The 17,657-nt window shown below is 44.1% G+C and overlaps 1 protein-coding gene across 2 annotated transcripts in view; it reads right to left on the reverse strand.

The window, feature by feature from the left end:
* The window catches only part of HGF (hepatocyte growth factor), an 81,963-nt gene extending 71,448 nt beyond the window's left edge, over window positions 1-10,515 (reverse strand). The window contains exon 1 of one of the 2 annotated variants that reach the window (XM_038414031.2): window positions 9,840-10,515. In XM_038414031.2, coding sequence (XP_038269959.1) covers window positions 9,840-9,915 — 76 coding nt within the window. In that variant the 5' untranslated portion in view covers window positions 9,916-10,515. The remainder of the gene's footprint in view (window positions 1-9,839) is intronic. The other variant, XM_038414041.2, reaches the window with a different exon arrangement.
* Between the last annotated feature and the right edge of the window lie 7,142 nt (window positions 10,516-17,657).

Genomic DNA, 17,657 nt, shown 5'->3' on the forward strand with positions numbered 1-17,657 from the left:
AAAATTGCAGCTGAGTTGCGGACAAGTCATGCAAAATTGTGGAAAAGAAATAATGGACCTTATTATTTGCAGTAATAAAGTCCATTATTACTTTTTCATGATTTTCTCGTCTGCCAACCAGAGCTGAGAGCGGGGGTTTCCGCTGTCGGCCACCAGGGGCTGAGAGCAGGGAGTTTCTGCTCTCAGCCCTGGGGTGGCCAGGGCTCCCACTGTCAGACCCGTGCATGGCAAGGCTCCTACTGTCAAAATTGCAGTAGAAGCGTAATATTGCGGAATTCTCAATTTCTGCAATATGACAAGTTATGGGCTTTACCCATAAGCTTTGCTTCAGTCTTCTACAGCTTACCTTCACTAACCAACAAGATGTTGGGTTTTGGTCTGTTTTTGATTTTTTGTTTGTTTATTTAAACAAGATAACTATCTCCTCTCAGTCCTCTTAATGTAAAATCCAGGTGTAAACAAGGCAACCTCAACAAAATGGTAGTTTTACTTCAATGTAGCTTGTGGAGGTAAACCCAGGGGGCAGAGAAGGACCTATGGATTACCTTGACCATCTACAGGAACATAAAGCTACCTTGTCTACATTAGAATTTTACAATAAAATAGCTATCTCTTTGTAAAAAAAAAAAAAAAAAACGTTTTTTTCTACTATAGACACAGCCATACAGTACACAGCTACAGAGTAACTTCAGACTGTAGAGCAGAACTGAAGCCCTCTAGCGACCTCCACTTAGTCAAATCTCCAGTTTTTACTGAGTTTTCATATATCCTCCAAGGTTTCCATAAAATGAGGGTTCATGATTCTACTTGGGAACGTTGCCAATGCTTACGACTTTATTTCTTCCAAGTTGTAATGAAGAGATACTGCAGAGGGTAAAATCCTCCACACTGCTACATGCGGCAAGGCGATAGATATTGGTGGAAATGTGTTGGAGATCTCCAGTAGCAAACTAGACCAAGTCATTCAAAAATGTCAAGAATATTTTGATCCACACAAGAATGTCACTTGGGAAAGGCACATTCTCACTACAAGACACCAGCTGCCAGGTGATAATAATCACAGATACAAGTAATCAAACTAAGTTAACTGACTTTGAACAGTTAACAGATGGACTAATTAGAGAGTAAATTATTTGTGGTATTACTGATAACCAGAGGATTAAGAAAAGAACTAACCTTTGCAAAGAACAGTAATTAAATACAGGGCTAATGTAGACTATGTTTCCCAAATGAATTGAGAAGCAACCAATGAATCTAATCTAATTAAAAATGTTCGCTGAGGCACAGAGGCAGAATAAACAAATGGCAAAGATTATATTTGTTTAGAATAAATGTGAAAACAACAAGAGTATATGATGCAAATTGTCCAACAAAAGAGCAACCATTCTGCAAGAGAATGCCACAAATTTCAAAAGAAATACAAAGGCAAAATATGTGAACAAATATACAGCTGAAGGAGAAAGCCGTATGGTGATGATGTAGAAACAGAGTTTCCTGATTAGGTCTCAATAACATTTACAGTGCAAGTGTAATCCACACACCTCCTGGTGTGGTATTCTGTCCCATCTAGTGGCACCAAGACCACTTAGAGAAAGAGATTAATGAGTTTGCTCAAGCCTCAGCTAACAGGCAGCTGGCTTTTAGCTCTTGTGGTAGAGGCTCATGCACTAAGCTCCAGAGGTTCCCAGTTTGATCCTGCCGACACAAGATTTTGTATAATCTTGTTAGTGTAACACAAGATTATGCAAAAGACCAGTTTCTGACAAAAGAAATAAATGACCAAACATAGATTTCAAAATAGACACGGGAGCTGAGTGCAGTATATACAGCGATAGCGCTCTGTTAAAATAAAAAACATGTTTGATAATGCACACAAAATGAGCCCACATGGCAAAGCCACACTGGCCTGTTTATATAAGAAGAGATAGCAGTCACTAGAGTTTGAAACTATGCAACACAAATACTATATTTGCGTTAAAGAGCAGTCTGCAAATACAGATGATCAAATGAATGTAGACCTAGTCTACAAAACAGGATGCAAAATATATTCTTAAAGAATTCAATGAGGGTTTTAAATGGACTAGAATCTACTAGGATATACATCCTGAGTATATCATATATTGATACAGGTTCCAGCCTGCCATCACAAATACATATAGAAAGTAAAAGCTAAATTTCACCAGACAGCAAAATTAGACATTATTGAAAGAATTCTGACAACAACCGATTGGGTTAACAACATAGTCATAATAAAATCAAACATGTTAAAATTTTTGACCCTGCACAACTCTTTAACAGTGTCATCAAACATGGTTTGAGAAGGTCATTCCTGGACTACTAAATTCAGGACTGTTCAGTTTTGGATGTAAGCCACAGTTTTTGGCAGACCCAGATCAATGGAGAAAGAATAATAATTAGCCTTTTCTACATCCCTTTTGGTAGATATGTTTAAGTGACTTCCCTTTAGAATTGCTTCAGCACTGGAGACATCCCAGAGCTTTGAGTATATGGATGAAATGAATAATTGCCCATGACTGCTGGTTTGGGTCAAAAATGATCAGCACAAAGAAAAGTTGCATAATGTTCTGCCATGTGCCAAAGGAAAAAAACCTTTAAATCAAATATGAAAAAATGCCAGATTGGGTTCAGTGAGATTAGTTATGTAAGACACCAGCTTGGTGAAAAAATCATTTGCCCAGACCCAAGAAAACAGAGACAATTATACAGATAGAAAGTCACTAAATAATAAAAGGAGGCCATACAGAGATTCATCCCTAGCTTGTCTTAATGTCTACACTACGAAATTAGGTTGATTTTATAGAAGTCGATTTTTAGAAGTCGATTTTATACAGTTGATTGCGTATGTCCACACTAAGCGCATTAAGTCGGCAGAGTGCATCCTCACTACCGTGGCTGCATCAACTTATGGAGTGGTGCACTGTGGGTAGCTATCACACTTCCCGCAGTCTCCGCCGCCCATTGGAATTCTGGGTTAAGCTCCCAATGCCTGATGGGGCAAAAACATTGTTGCGGGTGGTTTTGGGTACATGTCGTCAGTTGCCCCAACTTCTGTGAAAGCAACGGCAGACAATCATTTTGCACCTTTTTTCCTGGGTTACCCGTGCAGATGCCATACCATGGCAAGCAAGGAGCCCACTCAGCTCACAGTCACTGCTTCTGTTGTGGGCAAGCCTACTGTGGGGGCTGCTGTGATCCTAAAAGCCAATGCAATCATTGACATTCTGTTATCATGGGTAGTGGCTCTGGGAAATGTGCGGGCCTTTTTAGATTTTAGGTACATCATATTCCTGTCCTTTGTCACTCATGACGAAATCTTGCAGCCTTACATTCCAGTCCTGTCAGTGCTGTAACACCCCATAGCACTTCTGTGGTTGACACATGTAACAGCTCCAGGGCTCTTGCTCTTTTGCCTTGGCTGAGGTACCTTGCCCTACCAGGACCTCCAAGCATTCGACACAGAAGCACCTGCAGCAACTGGCATTGCTACCCAGCAGCAGCTCCTGGGTGTCTTCACAGCAGACAGTGCAGTAGGACTGTTAGCCATCCTCGTCCATGGTGTACAGCTCCACCGCTTCCACTGCAACTCTGCTCTCCTGCGAGCTGGAGGCTTCTGCCTCAGGCTGTTCTCCCAGCTGGCAGCACCGCGCGGTTGCACTTACTCCAGCCTACCTCTTGCTCCCACGGCTCATGAAGCCTGGACAGTAGTAAGGAGCAGTTCAACCATAGGCTGAGCAAGTGCAGAATGGTGGTAGCATGTTTAAAAGCTCACTGGTGCTGTTGGTCAGACCTCAGCGCAACCAACATTCCCATTGTTATTGCTGCTTGCTGTGTGCTCCATTGTATCTGTGAGAGTAAGGGAGAGATGTTTATGGCGGCGTGGGAGGTTGAGGCAAATTGCCTGGTGTCCAATTTTGAGCACCCAGACACCAGGGCAATTAGAAAAGCACAGCAAGGTGCTCTGCACATCAGAGAGGCTTTGAAAATCAGTTTCATGACTGGCTAGGCTTCGGTGTGACAGTTGTGTGTGTTTCTCCTTGATGCAAACCCACCCCCTTTGTTGGTTTTAATTCTCTGTAAGCCAACCGTCCTCCCCACTTCGAAATAAAGTAACTGTTTTGAAACCATGCATTCTTTCTTTATTAATTAAAAAAAAATGAGATAACAGACAAGGTAGCCTGGGTGGGGTGGAGGAGGAGGGAAGGACAAGGCCACATTCCTTATTGTAGCCACACTAAAAATCAATCTGTTTGAATGACAGCCTTCTGTTGCTTGGGCCGTCCTCTGGAATGAAGTGTCTGGGTACCGGAGCCTCCCCCACTCCGCGTTCTTGGGCATCTGGGTGAGGAGGCTATGGAACATGAGGAGGAGGATAGCGGTTATACAGTGGATGCAGCGGAGGTCTGTGTTCTCATTGGCTTTCCTGAAGCTCCAACAGATTCTTCATCGTGTCCATTTGCTCCCCCAACAGATGCTTCAACATGTCCGTTTGCTCCCCCGTTAGCCTCAGCATCGTGTCCTGCCTCCGCTCTTTGCACTCACTTAATTCTTTCCTGGCCTCTGCCACTGAATGCCTCCACGCATTAAACTGTGCCCTATCAGTGCAGGAGGACTCCATGAGCTTGGAAATCATGCCATCGCAAGTGTGTTTTTTTCACCTTCTAATCTGAGATAACCTCAGGGACGGAGGTGATAGAGCGTAGAATGTTTCTACACTCCCCCTATGACCTGTGCTACTGAGTTCACCACGCTGACCAAACAGGAAATTAAATTCAAAAGTTCCTGGGGCTTTTCCTGTGTACCTGGCTAGTGCATTGGAGTTCAAAGTGCTATCCAGAGTGGTCACAATGGAGCACTCTGGGATAGCTCCCGGAGGCCAATACCATTGATTTCGTCCGCACTACGCCAAATTCGACCCAGCAAGGTCGATTTTAGCACTACTCCCCTCGTCGGAGACGAGTACAGAAGTCGATTTTAAGAGCCCTTTAGATCGACAGAATGGGGTTAGTTGTGTGGACAAACTCATTTTTAGATCGACTTAACGCAGCTAAATTCGACCTAACCCCATAGTGTAGACCAGGCCATAGTTAAGTGCTTCCCATAGAATGCTGCTTGAAGACAATACAGAATGGCACTGGAATAAATTTAATTTCCAAAGTTTTCTCTTGGCAAAAAAAGGTGCTGACAAAGCATAGGTGCTTCTGTAACAACAATCTGGAAAAAAACAAACATACATGTTTTGTCCTTATTTTTGTGCTTTACAGTTGCTTTTGAGATGGTAGGAGAAAGGAGGGAGATTGTTTATTGTTTACTACTATTTTTTTTATTTTACCAATGACTCCTTCCTACAACAGGTACCCCAGTAGCAGGCACCAGGATTAACCTTTTATTAGAAACCTGACTTTCAAATTCAGTAAGCCCTGTCTTCACAACTCATCTGTACACAGTACCAAAGTACATTAGACTGAAGATAAAGGTAACAGCCGATAATGTGTTCTAAAGTCAGATGGTATATACATAAGGACAGCCCTTCTAGCCTCGCACTGTAAAATTAGTCTTTTCTTTTGAGATCTGTAGCCCTTCAAAGCACTGTATTTACCACAGAAATAAATCCCCACCATGTCACACTACTGTCCACAGTGAAAGCCACCATCTTTACAAGTATTTGGTGTATCTTTCACCTCCAGCAGTGTGTTGTGTACATCCTTCGGGAAGAGGAGCTTGGTGGTTGGTGGGTATGCAAGGCAATGGCAAAGGGTGCAAGGAAGCCCACCTTCCCCATTCTAGAATCCCTGAATACTGGGCAGCCACGGAGTAGTTGGGGAGCAGAGTCACTGCTCCATGCTAGCACTGGCCTCCCCGAGATGAGGTGGGGGTGAAAACAGGGAACGTGACCCACCCCTTTTCATGCTTTCTAGAAGACTTGCTTAGGGACTGCAGACAGTGTGTGCTGCTCCCATTTAGAAGATGGCAAAGCTGTCGCTGTAATGTGTTCTTCCTGAGTGATCCAGGATGAGTTCCAGCTATGTCGGTCCTCTGGATGTTGCTACTGCAGGGTAGCCCCCAACGTGAATGCTGGGGGAGAAGTCCAAGTCTCTAAACCCACCCTTACAAACAGAAATTGTAAAACTCCTCTGCAGGATCCAGAGAAAGTGCCATTAAGTTGACGGCTCTCCAACTATGGTAGGACAGGCCCGTGCTCCTTATTTCCAATCCTGTATCATCCCTGCAAAGCCATCCTTCCTCTCCTTCACAAGGTTTAGAAGGACATAAATTGCATGCAATACTCAGGGAAAAAAAAAGACAGAGGAAAGTTGTCATCCTCTGGAGAGAGAATGCACATTTCCCTCCCAACTCTGGCCTCAGTTAAAGTATTATCTTAATGAGAGATAAGCTTCTCCACTAAGAGGCTTTTCTTTCTTTGACTTCAGAGCACATTTTTCCAGTTTGTATGCAACATCCTAATCTCAAGTCTTTTTATTCTATTTTTCTCTGGTTATGTTGCTCACAAAAATGGTATTAATGGAAACAAAAAATCTGTTAAGTAGGGTAAATGCATGAGAGCAAAACAAGAAGCCATTGGCATTCTGTGCCAAATGGATTCCATTAACCAGAAGGAATACAGTCTTCAAACTGGCAGAGTTTTGCATTGCTGATGGCATATTATATAATGATTATTTACAAGTAGGGAGTGAGAAGAATAAATCACATTAGATTTGCAAAATACATGCAGTTATGCAAGTCCAGGGACACACAACACTCCTATGGCTACCAATATTTGTATAAAACATCTTTAGTTAAAAAAATAAAATGTTCTCCCACATCTTGCATTACACATGCACTTCATATTCTTTTAATCTCATGTGACCTACAGAAAATGCTGAGAAACTTGGTTTTAAGAAAAATGCTAGATTAGAGACCTCGTCATGTGAAAATTTGATGCATTTTTATAAATCTTTCATTCCCAATTTTACAGGTACTAATTTGTGTTCCTGGTTCATAAAAATGGGGGTCATTTTAGTTCAACAGCTTTTATTGAGCTAAGCAGTCTGTTTTTTAACAGAGTAAAAGACGTACTCACTGGGAATACTGGGATGTTATTAAGAATATCTAAATAGGCTGAATATCGGGGGGGGGAAACTTCCTCAGGAAAGTTATTAGCTTATAGACTAGTCTCTCAGTGTAAAATGATTGATAGATACCTACAGAATGCTGCCAATGGAGAACAGCTGGCTAATAAGAACTTTACATATTTATCTCATTCATCTGTTCTTATCTTATTACTTATATATTAAAAAAGAATCGGACCTCTCACAATGGACATAGCTGGCTCACATCAACACGTTCTCAATATTGTATTCTTCACTCTCTCTCTCTTTCTCACTGACATATCCTGACTTCTGAGTGCTGCAAGTCAGAGACTCTTATGTTCATACAGAACCTAGTATGTTGGACGGCCAAGGTTTGATTTGGGCTTATAGGTACCACCATAATACAAATAATACATAATACAAATAAACCTTATAGCTTGACACATTTAACATCAACAGAATAGGGACATTCATATATTAGCAGGGAGGTTGATCTGAAGATATAAGAAGTCTCCTCTATCTCTAAGTTCCAATACACAAGTCAAATAGAAACTCTTCAGAAATGAAGCTAATGCATTTAATATTTTTTTCAGAGTGTACAGGGCCTCTTAAAAATCCCCAATAAAATAAAAACCTCAATGGAGAAATTATTCAAGGAGAAGTCTTAGTATATAAAAGAAACAATATATTTTAAAAAATTAATGGCACAATTTTCCCTCATGTATCCTGTTCTCACAGGAATTTAAAGTTTGGCCTTTTTGATGAAACTCATGTTCTTCTTGAAAATAAAATTAAAAAAGCAAAACAAACAGAGTCAAGGCTCCAAGCTGTCCAATGGTGATGAGTGGCAAGACTCATCTTCTTTGTCCAATAGGATGGATTCAACATTAAAGTGAGGGCAGAGGGAGTTGGAAGGGGGGTGAAAATGGAGAGATGTTGCTGAGACATGGAAAGGTCACCATTTTTCAAAGAGGGTGCAGCTCAATTGCATGGAAACTATGAGGCACATGCAGGAGGGAAATAGTACAAAAAAAGTCTACTGACATGGGCCTATAACCAGAACACCTGCTGAGCAAGCCCCACAACACTGAAATCAATGGAGTAGAGGGCACACAGCACTTCTTGTGAAATGTTCAGCACCTTGCAGAATTAGGCTCTGATCTTAGAAGAATATGACAGGATCAATTGAAGGTGATACCGACAGCGTCTTTGTGACTTGCACATTCAAAACACAAAATAATCCTCTTTCAAATTATTTCTGCAATTCATTATCACTCTTTCGTATTTAAGAAGGCATTGGATCCCGCCTGGAGATATATCCCAGGATCACAGAATCGAGCCCCAGGTCTGGGCAGCCAGTGAGTTCTTGAGATTATCTATATTTAGACAGGGGGTTCCCTGTGTAAACTCTGCTTACCAACTACAAGCCTTTGGGAAACTGCAGCTGCTTCCTTCAAGACACCACAGTGCAACTGCAGTCTACAAAGCAGCTATTTGTTCATTATGCCTTCAGAATCTGTCCCACAACTCCATGCTCTCTATGTGTGTCTGTGCTGGACCTCTTCATTGTTTATCTGTCCTTCTGCTTTCTGCAGATATATTGCCCACTGCTGGCAGATCTTATCCCTGAGTTGCCTGTTAGCTTTTCTTTCTGATCTGTCTAGCAGAGTAGCAGTCTGTCTTTTACTGCTTTGGGGAAGGAAGGGAGGAAGGAAGGAAGGAAGGAAGGAAGGAAAGGTTTGTGGAAATCTTTGTAAAACATTTTTCCTCAAGTGTCTCACCGAAGAGCCAATAGGAATGCAAACCAGTCCCTCTGCTATCAAAAGGAGCACTTCAGGAAATAAATTCAACTAGACAGCTTCCAAGAATTGATTGCTTATTATTGTTCACTCCTAGCACCTTTCACACCCTCAGTTTAATCAGGAACTGAATTGATATACTAATGAAATTAGAATTAATTCATGCTTAGAAATAGCATATTCCTGCTGCTGAATGTGCAGGAAGACATGCCTGCTATTTGGACAGTGACTCCAAACCACATACTATCATATTTTTGGATGTTCGTTATCTCACAGTTATTTAATCTATTACTGTGCAATAAAGTACAGATGTTTCTTCTTGCCCTGATAACAGCTGAGAGTTCCAAGAAGCAATCATGAAATATTCTCTACCATTTTTAGTTCATCCAGCTCCCTGTCTGTCCTGAGACACCCCTAAATGTGGGGATGAGTGAGAAGATAATGGTAGCTCAGAAGCCCAGAGCTAAATCGCACATACAGGCTGTTTGTGGAAAGAATATACACAGAAATACACAATCACAATGAAAAATCATTGGCACAGATAGTATAATATTTCATACACTACTGCCTTTCACACAAAAGATCCCTAGTGCTCAGAACTATTCTCCAGGAGAAAGGATAAGATCCTTTCTCCCTCCTTCAGTGCAATGTGCATGCAGCTGTAAACTTGCCAGAGCAGAAGGCTTCTTCCACTAGAAGTGACACTTGGTTTGCAACTCACCATTTCTGCTCTGCAGCCATCTGGGAAGGCGTAGGTAGGTGTGTTTGTTTTACTGAGGTAAGGACGATGGGGATGGAGATGTTTCGACTTTGTATCATTTCCCAAAGGTTTGTAAATAGTGCACATTTCCACCCACCATAATAAATGGGGAAAGGAAAGAAAAGGATGCAGAAAAGAGCGATCGCTGGCAAAGTGAGACAAAAAACTAACCTGCCAAAGGGATGGTGATGGGAAGCAGCAGCAGCAGATGGAGCAGCAGGACCGGCAGGAGTTTGTGGGCCCACATGCTGCCGCTGGGCTGCCCCAGCAGCGCGCAGGGAGGAGAGGAGATGGCTCGTGGAAGGCCCCCTGTGCACAGTCGGTCACTAGAGGAGGCTGAGTGAGCCGCGCTGCTTTTTATTGCGATGATCTAAGTTTGTTGTGTGATTAACTGGAAAGATCCGAGTCCCAACTCCCTCTTACGGTAAGAGATTGTTTAACAACATCCCCTCTGCCTCCTCTCCCCCTCCCCTGCACCCAGCAGGAGCTGCCTCCTTCCCTCCCGCCAGCCAGCCTGCAGGCAGCTCCTGCGGCAGAGGGGTGCAGGGCGCCCAGGCGAGCTGCATCGCCCGCTGCAGGGGGGCTGGCAGGGCGCTCACCCAGGCCGGGGAGCCCGCGGGCAGCGCCGCGCTCCAGGGTCCTGAGCCGGCTCAGGTCACTGGGAGATTTGCCTGGTCTCCAGCGGCCCGGGTCCCAGGAGCGGCCCGGAGCGCGCGGCAAAGGCCGGACTGGGCCCCGCGGAGTGTTACATGGGAACCTAGGTCTGCCCCAAGCGGTGTGTGGGCAGCGTGGGCAGCAGCCGGGCTCCCCTGCCAAACCAGCAGCCGCCACGCTTCACCCGGACCCTCCCCCCGACCCCTCCCCACATCCCCTGCCTCACCTGCGGCCAGATCCCCCCCGATATCCCCTGTCGCACCAACAGCCCGACTCCCCCCCCCCCCCTGCTTCCCATCTCACCTGCAGCCAGATCCCCCCCCCCGACATCCCCTGCCTCACCTGCGACCAGATCCCCCCCCGATATCCCCTGTCGCACCAACAGCCCGACTCCCCCCCCTGCTTCCCATCTCACCTGCAGCCAGATTCCCCCCCGACATCCCCTGCCTCACCTGCAGCCAGATTCCCCCCCCACGATATCCCCTGCCTCACCTGCGACCAGATCCCTCCCCCCGTCCCCGGTCGCAACAACAGCCGGACCCTCCCCCCCCGCTTCCCATCTCACCTGTAGCCAGATCCCCCCCCCCGACATCCCCTGCCTCACCTGCGACCAGATCCCCCCCCGATATCCCCTGTCGCACCAACAGCCCGACTCCCCCCCCTGCTTCCCATCTCACCTGCAGCCAGATTCCCCCCCCCGACATCCCCTGCCTCACCTGCGGCCAGACCCCTCCCCCCGTCCCCTGTCGCAACAACAGCCGGACCCTCCCCCCCGCTTCCCATCTCACCTGCAGCCAGATCCCCCCCCGACATCCCCTGCCTCACCTGCGACCAGATCCCCCCCCCGATATCCCCTGTCGCACCAACAGCCCGACTCCCCCCCCTGCTTCCCATCTCACCTGCAGCCAGATTCCCCCCCCCCCCGATATCCCCTGCCTCACCTGCGGCCAGACCCCACCCCAGTCCCCTATCGCACCAATAATCGGACCCCCCCATCCCATCTCACCTGCAGCCAAACTCCCACACACACACACATCCCCTGCCGCATCTGCGGCCAGACACCCCCGTTTCCGTCTCACCAACCTCTGGACCCGGACCCGCCCTCTCGCCTGCGACCAGACCCCAGTCCCGTCTCACCAGCAACTGGACCCAGACCCCTCCCTCCTGCCTCACCTGTGGCCAGACTCCTCCCCTCTCTCACCAGCAGCCGGACCCTCCCCGACATCCCCTGCCTCACCTGCGGCTGGACCCCCGCCCCCGTATCACCAACAGCTGGACCCTCTTCTCCCCATCTGTCCCCTGCCTCACCTGCAGCCAGACCCACCCAGTCCCGTGCCTAAGCTCCAGCCAGATGCTCTTATCCAGATCTTGCCCACCTCACCAATGGCCAGACCCCCCATCCCCTGCCTCACCTGGGGCCAGACCTCCTCAGCCAGAAGCCCTCCTCCTGCCTCACCTACAGCCAGATCCCCTCACCTGTACTTAGACCCTCCTGCCTCACCTGCTGCCAGGCCTCTGACTTCCCCCTCCCTCTCCTACAGCCAGCCCCCTACCCAATTCTGCAGCCAGATCACCCCTGCTGTTTCCATCATCTTCAGACAGACCTCTGACCGAACCCTCCCCCTTCACCTGCAGACTGACCTTCCCCGCTCCAGGCTGCAGCCAGACACCCCTGGGCTCCCTCCCTCATCTGCAGCCCGATCACCCCTCCTCCATTCTCTATCTCTCACCTTCAGCTAAACCCCCAATTCCCCTCCATGACAAGCAGTGGTATCACTTATTTCAATCAAATTCTCCCACTGTCCCCAGCTCCTGTGACAGCAGCAAGGCAGATATAAACCTTTCCTCAACTCCCCCCCACCCAACAATTACCCCAATTTCTTCTTCCACACCCCACCCCCACTCTTCCCATGCCATGCAGCCTGACCTCACCATCACCACCCTCACTCCACCAGCCAAGTTCCAGTTCCCTAAAATTGTAGGAACTCAAAAGGGCAAATCAAAAAAGGCAAACAAGCTGGTCTGGTGCAATTAGAAGAAACAAACAGCAGAATCCAAAGGTGCATTTATCTTCACATCTTTCATAGGCAAATGTCAACTATGTTTTTTCTATCAAACTTTCATGTTATTTACACTGAAGCAATGTCATTAATGCTCAATTTAGGTTGTAGATCAATTTATCAAATAAAATTCTAGAGTTCAGAATAAAGGGAATTCTCTGTTCAGACTCCTGGCTGACCTTAACTCTGCCCTCTTATCCCAGAAACCCACCCTCTGTCTCACAGGGCCATTTTGGCTAATATGTGTGGGGCACAGACAACACAAGCAGGCAGGAAACCATAATTCCCTTCATTTTCCACAAACCAGCCAGAGACCTCCACAAGTTGCCATGCCAACCTTAACAGCAGCCATATTCAGTCTCCTTGTATTATTCAGAGACACCCTCTCTCTCCCCTTTGCCCACTCCTACTATCTGCATTAATACTGCTCATCATTTTTTACCCTTATGTTTGCCACACATACCAAATGCAAGCAAAAAGGGTGAGCTGAGGTCATATTAGCATGTAACAAAAAAAAACCAGTCTAATGCATATTTTGGGGGTTTAGGGTGCAGGTGCTGGGTGGTGTTGGTGGCCTTTGATATACAGGAGGTGAGACTTGATGCGTCTTCTTAAATCCTGTGACTCTGACTCTCTTCAGAAAATGACCTTTTTTCTTAAACAGAATATTTTTGGAGAAAAATTTCCATTTTTGAATCCCCAAATATTCAGTGTTTTTTTCCTTCTTCCATTTTATTTTTTACAGTGGTACAATGGAAAAAAGGAGTCGGCAGAGAGGAGATAAGTGAAGTGAAAGAAGAAAGGGGGCAAAGAGGTCTGTACAGCTAAAAAAAATGTAAAATGAATATTTTTGCAAAAAATTTCAAATTAAAAAAAATTTCCTTTTCAAATCTTCCAAATGAAAGTCGTTTTTAAATTTTTCACAAAAACAACAGTTTTTCAACCAGATTTAATCCCTGCTCAGGCCTGGAAGCATCAGGAACTACCACCACCCATTCTCCACCTATGGGCCTGACACCTCTCTGATCACCACCAAACTCCCCTATCATGTCTTGATTTGGATTAAAACCTCTCTAATATCCACCCTCCCAACATGAGCTAGACACTCCACCTTTCCTACATGTACCATCTCAGTAAGAGCTACAAACCCCTATCTTTGTCCCACCTACCAAATGCAGGCAAGAAGGGTGAGTTAAGGTCATATTACCATATTATCATATTATCATATGTAACAAAAAAAATTCTAATGCATAATGCATGTTGTCTTGGAATGGCTATACTATAATAAGTAATAATTGATTTCTGGTCCCCCTCTCCAATAAATGGTAACAAAATAGATGACAGTGGAAAAAACAAAACCTCAAACCACTCATCTGCTAAGAGTCGCCACTTTGTTGCATTCTGTTCCTCATCCTTTATTGTCCATTTAGGGCCTGATTTTTAAAACTCACTTTTTCTGTTTTGTACCTTGCAGATGCAAATCATGGCATGTAAACATCTACTTACTGGATTAACCAATTAGGCAAGCTTCTTAGGGCATGAATCATGTCTTAACATTAATTTGTAAAGAGCTTGGCATACTTCTGATGCTATATAAACAATTACTAATATATTTTTCTTCCTCCTGCAAACTGACAAAAACATCAATATAATCTTGATGGATGGTTAAGATAGTGTGGTGGGCAGGCAGAGGTATGGGACAGCGTTGAGGATGGTGTTGGAACCTTGACTGAGACTTTACTCACTCTTCTTTAAATTCCATTGTTTTGTTTTATTCAGACTGGGATTTTCCAAAGGCCCTAAGGGAGCTAGTCACCAAACTCACCTTGACTTTCCATGGGATTTGGATACTTCAACTCTCTTAGCATCTTTTGAAAATTCCTGCCTTCAGTATTTTTTCAGTCTACAACAAAAGTCTTGGTTTTGCTAAATAGTTTTCAGATATTGTTTAAAGAAAAAAAATCAAGAAGCAAGACCAGATATTTATTTAACTTGGGTAAAATTTTGAAAAGTGCTCAATGGACATAGGAACCAAAGTCCCATATTCAAGAGTGACTTAGGCACCTAAGTACTGCTGAGGATCTGTGCCTAGGAGCCTAATTCCCAGTGACTTTTAATGAGACTTAAGCTCTAAAGCTAAAATCCTCAAATATATTTAGGTGCCAGTCTGACTCTTTGAGTACTTAGGTCCACCATTTAGGCACCACTGACATTTTCAAATTGACATTTTCACCTAATCATCCTGGAGGTGACTAAGTCTCATCGGTGTCTATATTTCCTGCAGTCAGCATTTTCATTTGCAAAGCACCTAAGCCCTGACATCATGCCACAGCTAATGAGCAGCTCAGAGCCCTGGTTTAAACTGAAGTCCCAGAGCAGGATTCTTAAACTAGGTGGGGGAAATGCATGGCCCAATCTTGTGGGCATACTTTGAGTACATGTAAGACCTGATACCTGTCAGACCCCACAATAGGCAGGCCAGAGAAAAGTCACTAATAACTAGAGAGGGTGTATTATTATTAATAATTATTTGTATTGTGGTAGTGCTTGTGAGCCCAAGTCATGGACTAGGACCCCATTGTGCTAGATGCTGTACATACACAGAACAAAAGATGGTCCTTGCCCCAAAGAGTTTACAATTGAAGCATATTTTCCCTCAAATTAATCAAATTTCATCTTAAAGTGCAGTTATTCTCTGAAAGTGAGTCTGTAAAAATGCTTATAATGCTTATATTGTCTCAGTGATTTCCAGAATAAATTTGATCTTACAGCTAGAAAGAGGAATAAAGATTTAAATATGCTGTAGCTTAACTAGAAGTTATGGGTTTGATGCAGCAGTAGCTAGGTGAAAATCTATGGACTCTGCTATGCAAGAGATTAAACTAGATGACCATAATGCTCACTTTTGGCCTTCAAATCTAAAAGTCTCTCTCGATCTTCCCTCCCTCCCCAACTGCCAGTCTTTCAAAGACTTTGAAAGACAACTGCCAGTCTTTCAAATTCACCCTGATAACCCTGTTCCCATGACATCGTCAGGGTTAAAGATGGTGTATTTGGAAATTAGCAAAACAATCTTGTATAGGATGTCCAAGGAGAAGAGAATCTTGTTCATTTTACCCTAGATGTATTGACTCTGAGCTGTTAACCAGAGTAAATAGTTGCAAAAGTTTATTTTGCTTGGTAAAGTAAGCAGACATGAGCAAAGATCTAGATGAGCAAATGCATAGAAGTTGCTATTTTTACACAATCCCTTTTCTGACCATAACCACACTTTAATCTGTTTTTCAGATATAGCATCCCGTGCAGAAATCTCAAATATTCACAATTTTGGCCTTGACAAAATTAGCCTTAACAAAAGATACTGAGTCCAAATTAAGTTTAAAGGGAAGCATTTTTAGTCACATGAATCACCTAATGTGTTCAAAGTAAATCTTCAAAAAAAAAATTCTTGACTTACATATCATATTAAGTGTATGAATGGTTTGTGTATCACTATGAGCCATGCATTGTAGGCACTCCTTGGGGAGAAGGTTGCAACAGCTCCTCCAGGAAGTGAAAACAGTAGGAGATGACTAAGGCAAATCACTCAGGTTGTAACACTTCTAGAGAAGTCACATATTATGGTTCAAAATGATAAATTGGAGAAGATGGGGATTAATATGAGAACTGGAAAACAGATAAGGAACTGGTTAAAGGGGAGACTACAACAGGACATACTGAAAAGTGACCTATCAGGCTGGATCGAGGTTACTAGTGGAGTTCCTCAGGGATCTGTTTTGGAACTAATCTTATTCAAAATTTTTATTAATGTCTTTGGCACAAAAAGTAAATAAAATAAAATTTGCAGATGACACAAAGTTGGGAGGTATTGCTGTTAGGATATAAATATTCAGGCCTGTCTGTAGAGGCCTATAATCTAAGAATTTAGGTGTATTCTTATCACTTGGCTAGTTATAGAGGTATAAAAAAAAAATCAAAATCACTGTCTGCTGGAGTAAGGTCCTTCTCTGACTGTGACAGTCTGAGGCCCTGTTCTTAGGCTAAGGCCTTTGGCTAAGCAGCGGCGGCAGCCATAAGCTGGGAAGCGACCGGTCACATCCTCACATTCCAAACTAGTCGCATTGAAATAAGGTGCTATTGGGCTGTTAGGAATACAGTCCTGTCCTGATAATGCCTATCTCCTCCAGAGAAAGGGAAGTGCCTTGAAGATGTAAAAGGGAACTTAGTTTGATAGCATCTTGTCTGGCAAGAACTCACTTATCAATAACTGGGATGTGAAATCCTCATTTCCGTGTTTGATCTATCAGTGTAGTCCCCATTTCCCTATTGTTTGTCTGCATAATCTCTGTCTGGTTCTGTGATTGTTCCTCTCTGCTGTATAATTAATTTTGCTGGGTGTAAATTAATTAAGGTGGTGGGATATAATTGGTTACATAATCATGTTACAATATGGTAGGATTGCTTAGTTAAATTTCAGGAAAATGATTGGTTAAGGTATAGCTAAGCAGAACTCAAGTTTTACTATATAGTCTGCAGTCAATCAGGAAGTGTGGGTGGGTAGGTGGGGAAATGGGAACAGGGAATGGGGGTGAGGAATTGGAATCATGTTTTGCTAAGGGGGGAATGGGAACAGGGACACAGGTAAGGCTCTGTGGTGTCAGAGCTGGGAAGGGGGACACTACGGAAGGAAACTGGAAGTTCATGCTTGCTGGAAGTTCACCCCAATAAACATCAAATTGTTTGCACTTTTGGACTTCAGATACTGTTGCTCTCTGTTCATGTGAGAAGGACCAGGGAAGTAAGTGGGTGAAGGAATAAGCCCCCTAACAATTGCCAATAGAGAGGAGGACCAGAATATCATACAAGAAGATCTAGATGACCTTGAAAACTGGAATAATAGAAATGGGATGAAATTTTATAGTGCAAAGTGCAAGGTCATGCACTTAGAGATTAACAATAAGAATTTTTGCTAAAAACTGGGGTCTTACTGGTTGGAAGCAATGGAAGAGGAGAAAGACCTGGGTGTATTGGTTGATCACAGGATGACTATGAGCCACCAATAAGATGTAGCTGTGAAAAAGGCTAATGTAATCCTAGGATGCATCAGCCAAGGTATTTCCAGGAGAAATAGGGAATCATTAGTACCATCATACAAGGCACTAGTACAACCTCATCTGGAATACTGTGTGCAATTCTGGTCTCCCACGTTTAAGAAAGTTGAATTCAAACTAGAACAGGTGCAGAGAAGGGCTTTTAGGATGATCAGAGGAACAGA

Source organism: Dermochelys coriacea, chromosome 1, assembly GCF_009764565.3.
Source record: "Dermochelys coriacea isolate rDerCor1 chromosome 1, rDerCor1.pri.v4, whole genome shotgun sequence".
NCBI classification, from domain to species: domain Eukaryota; kingdom Metazoa; phylum Chordata; order Testudines; family Dermochelyidae; genus Dermochelys; species Dermochelys coriacea.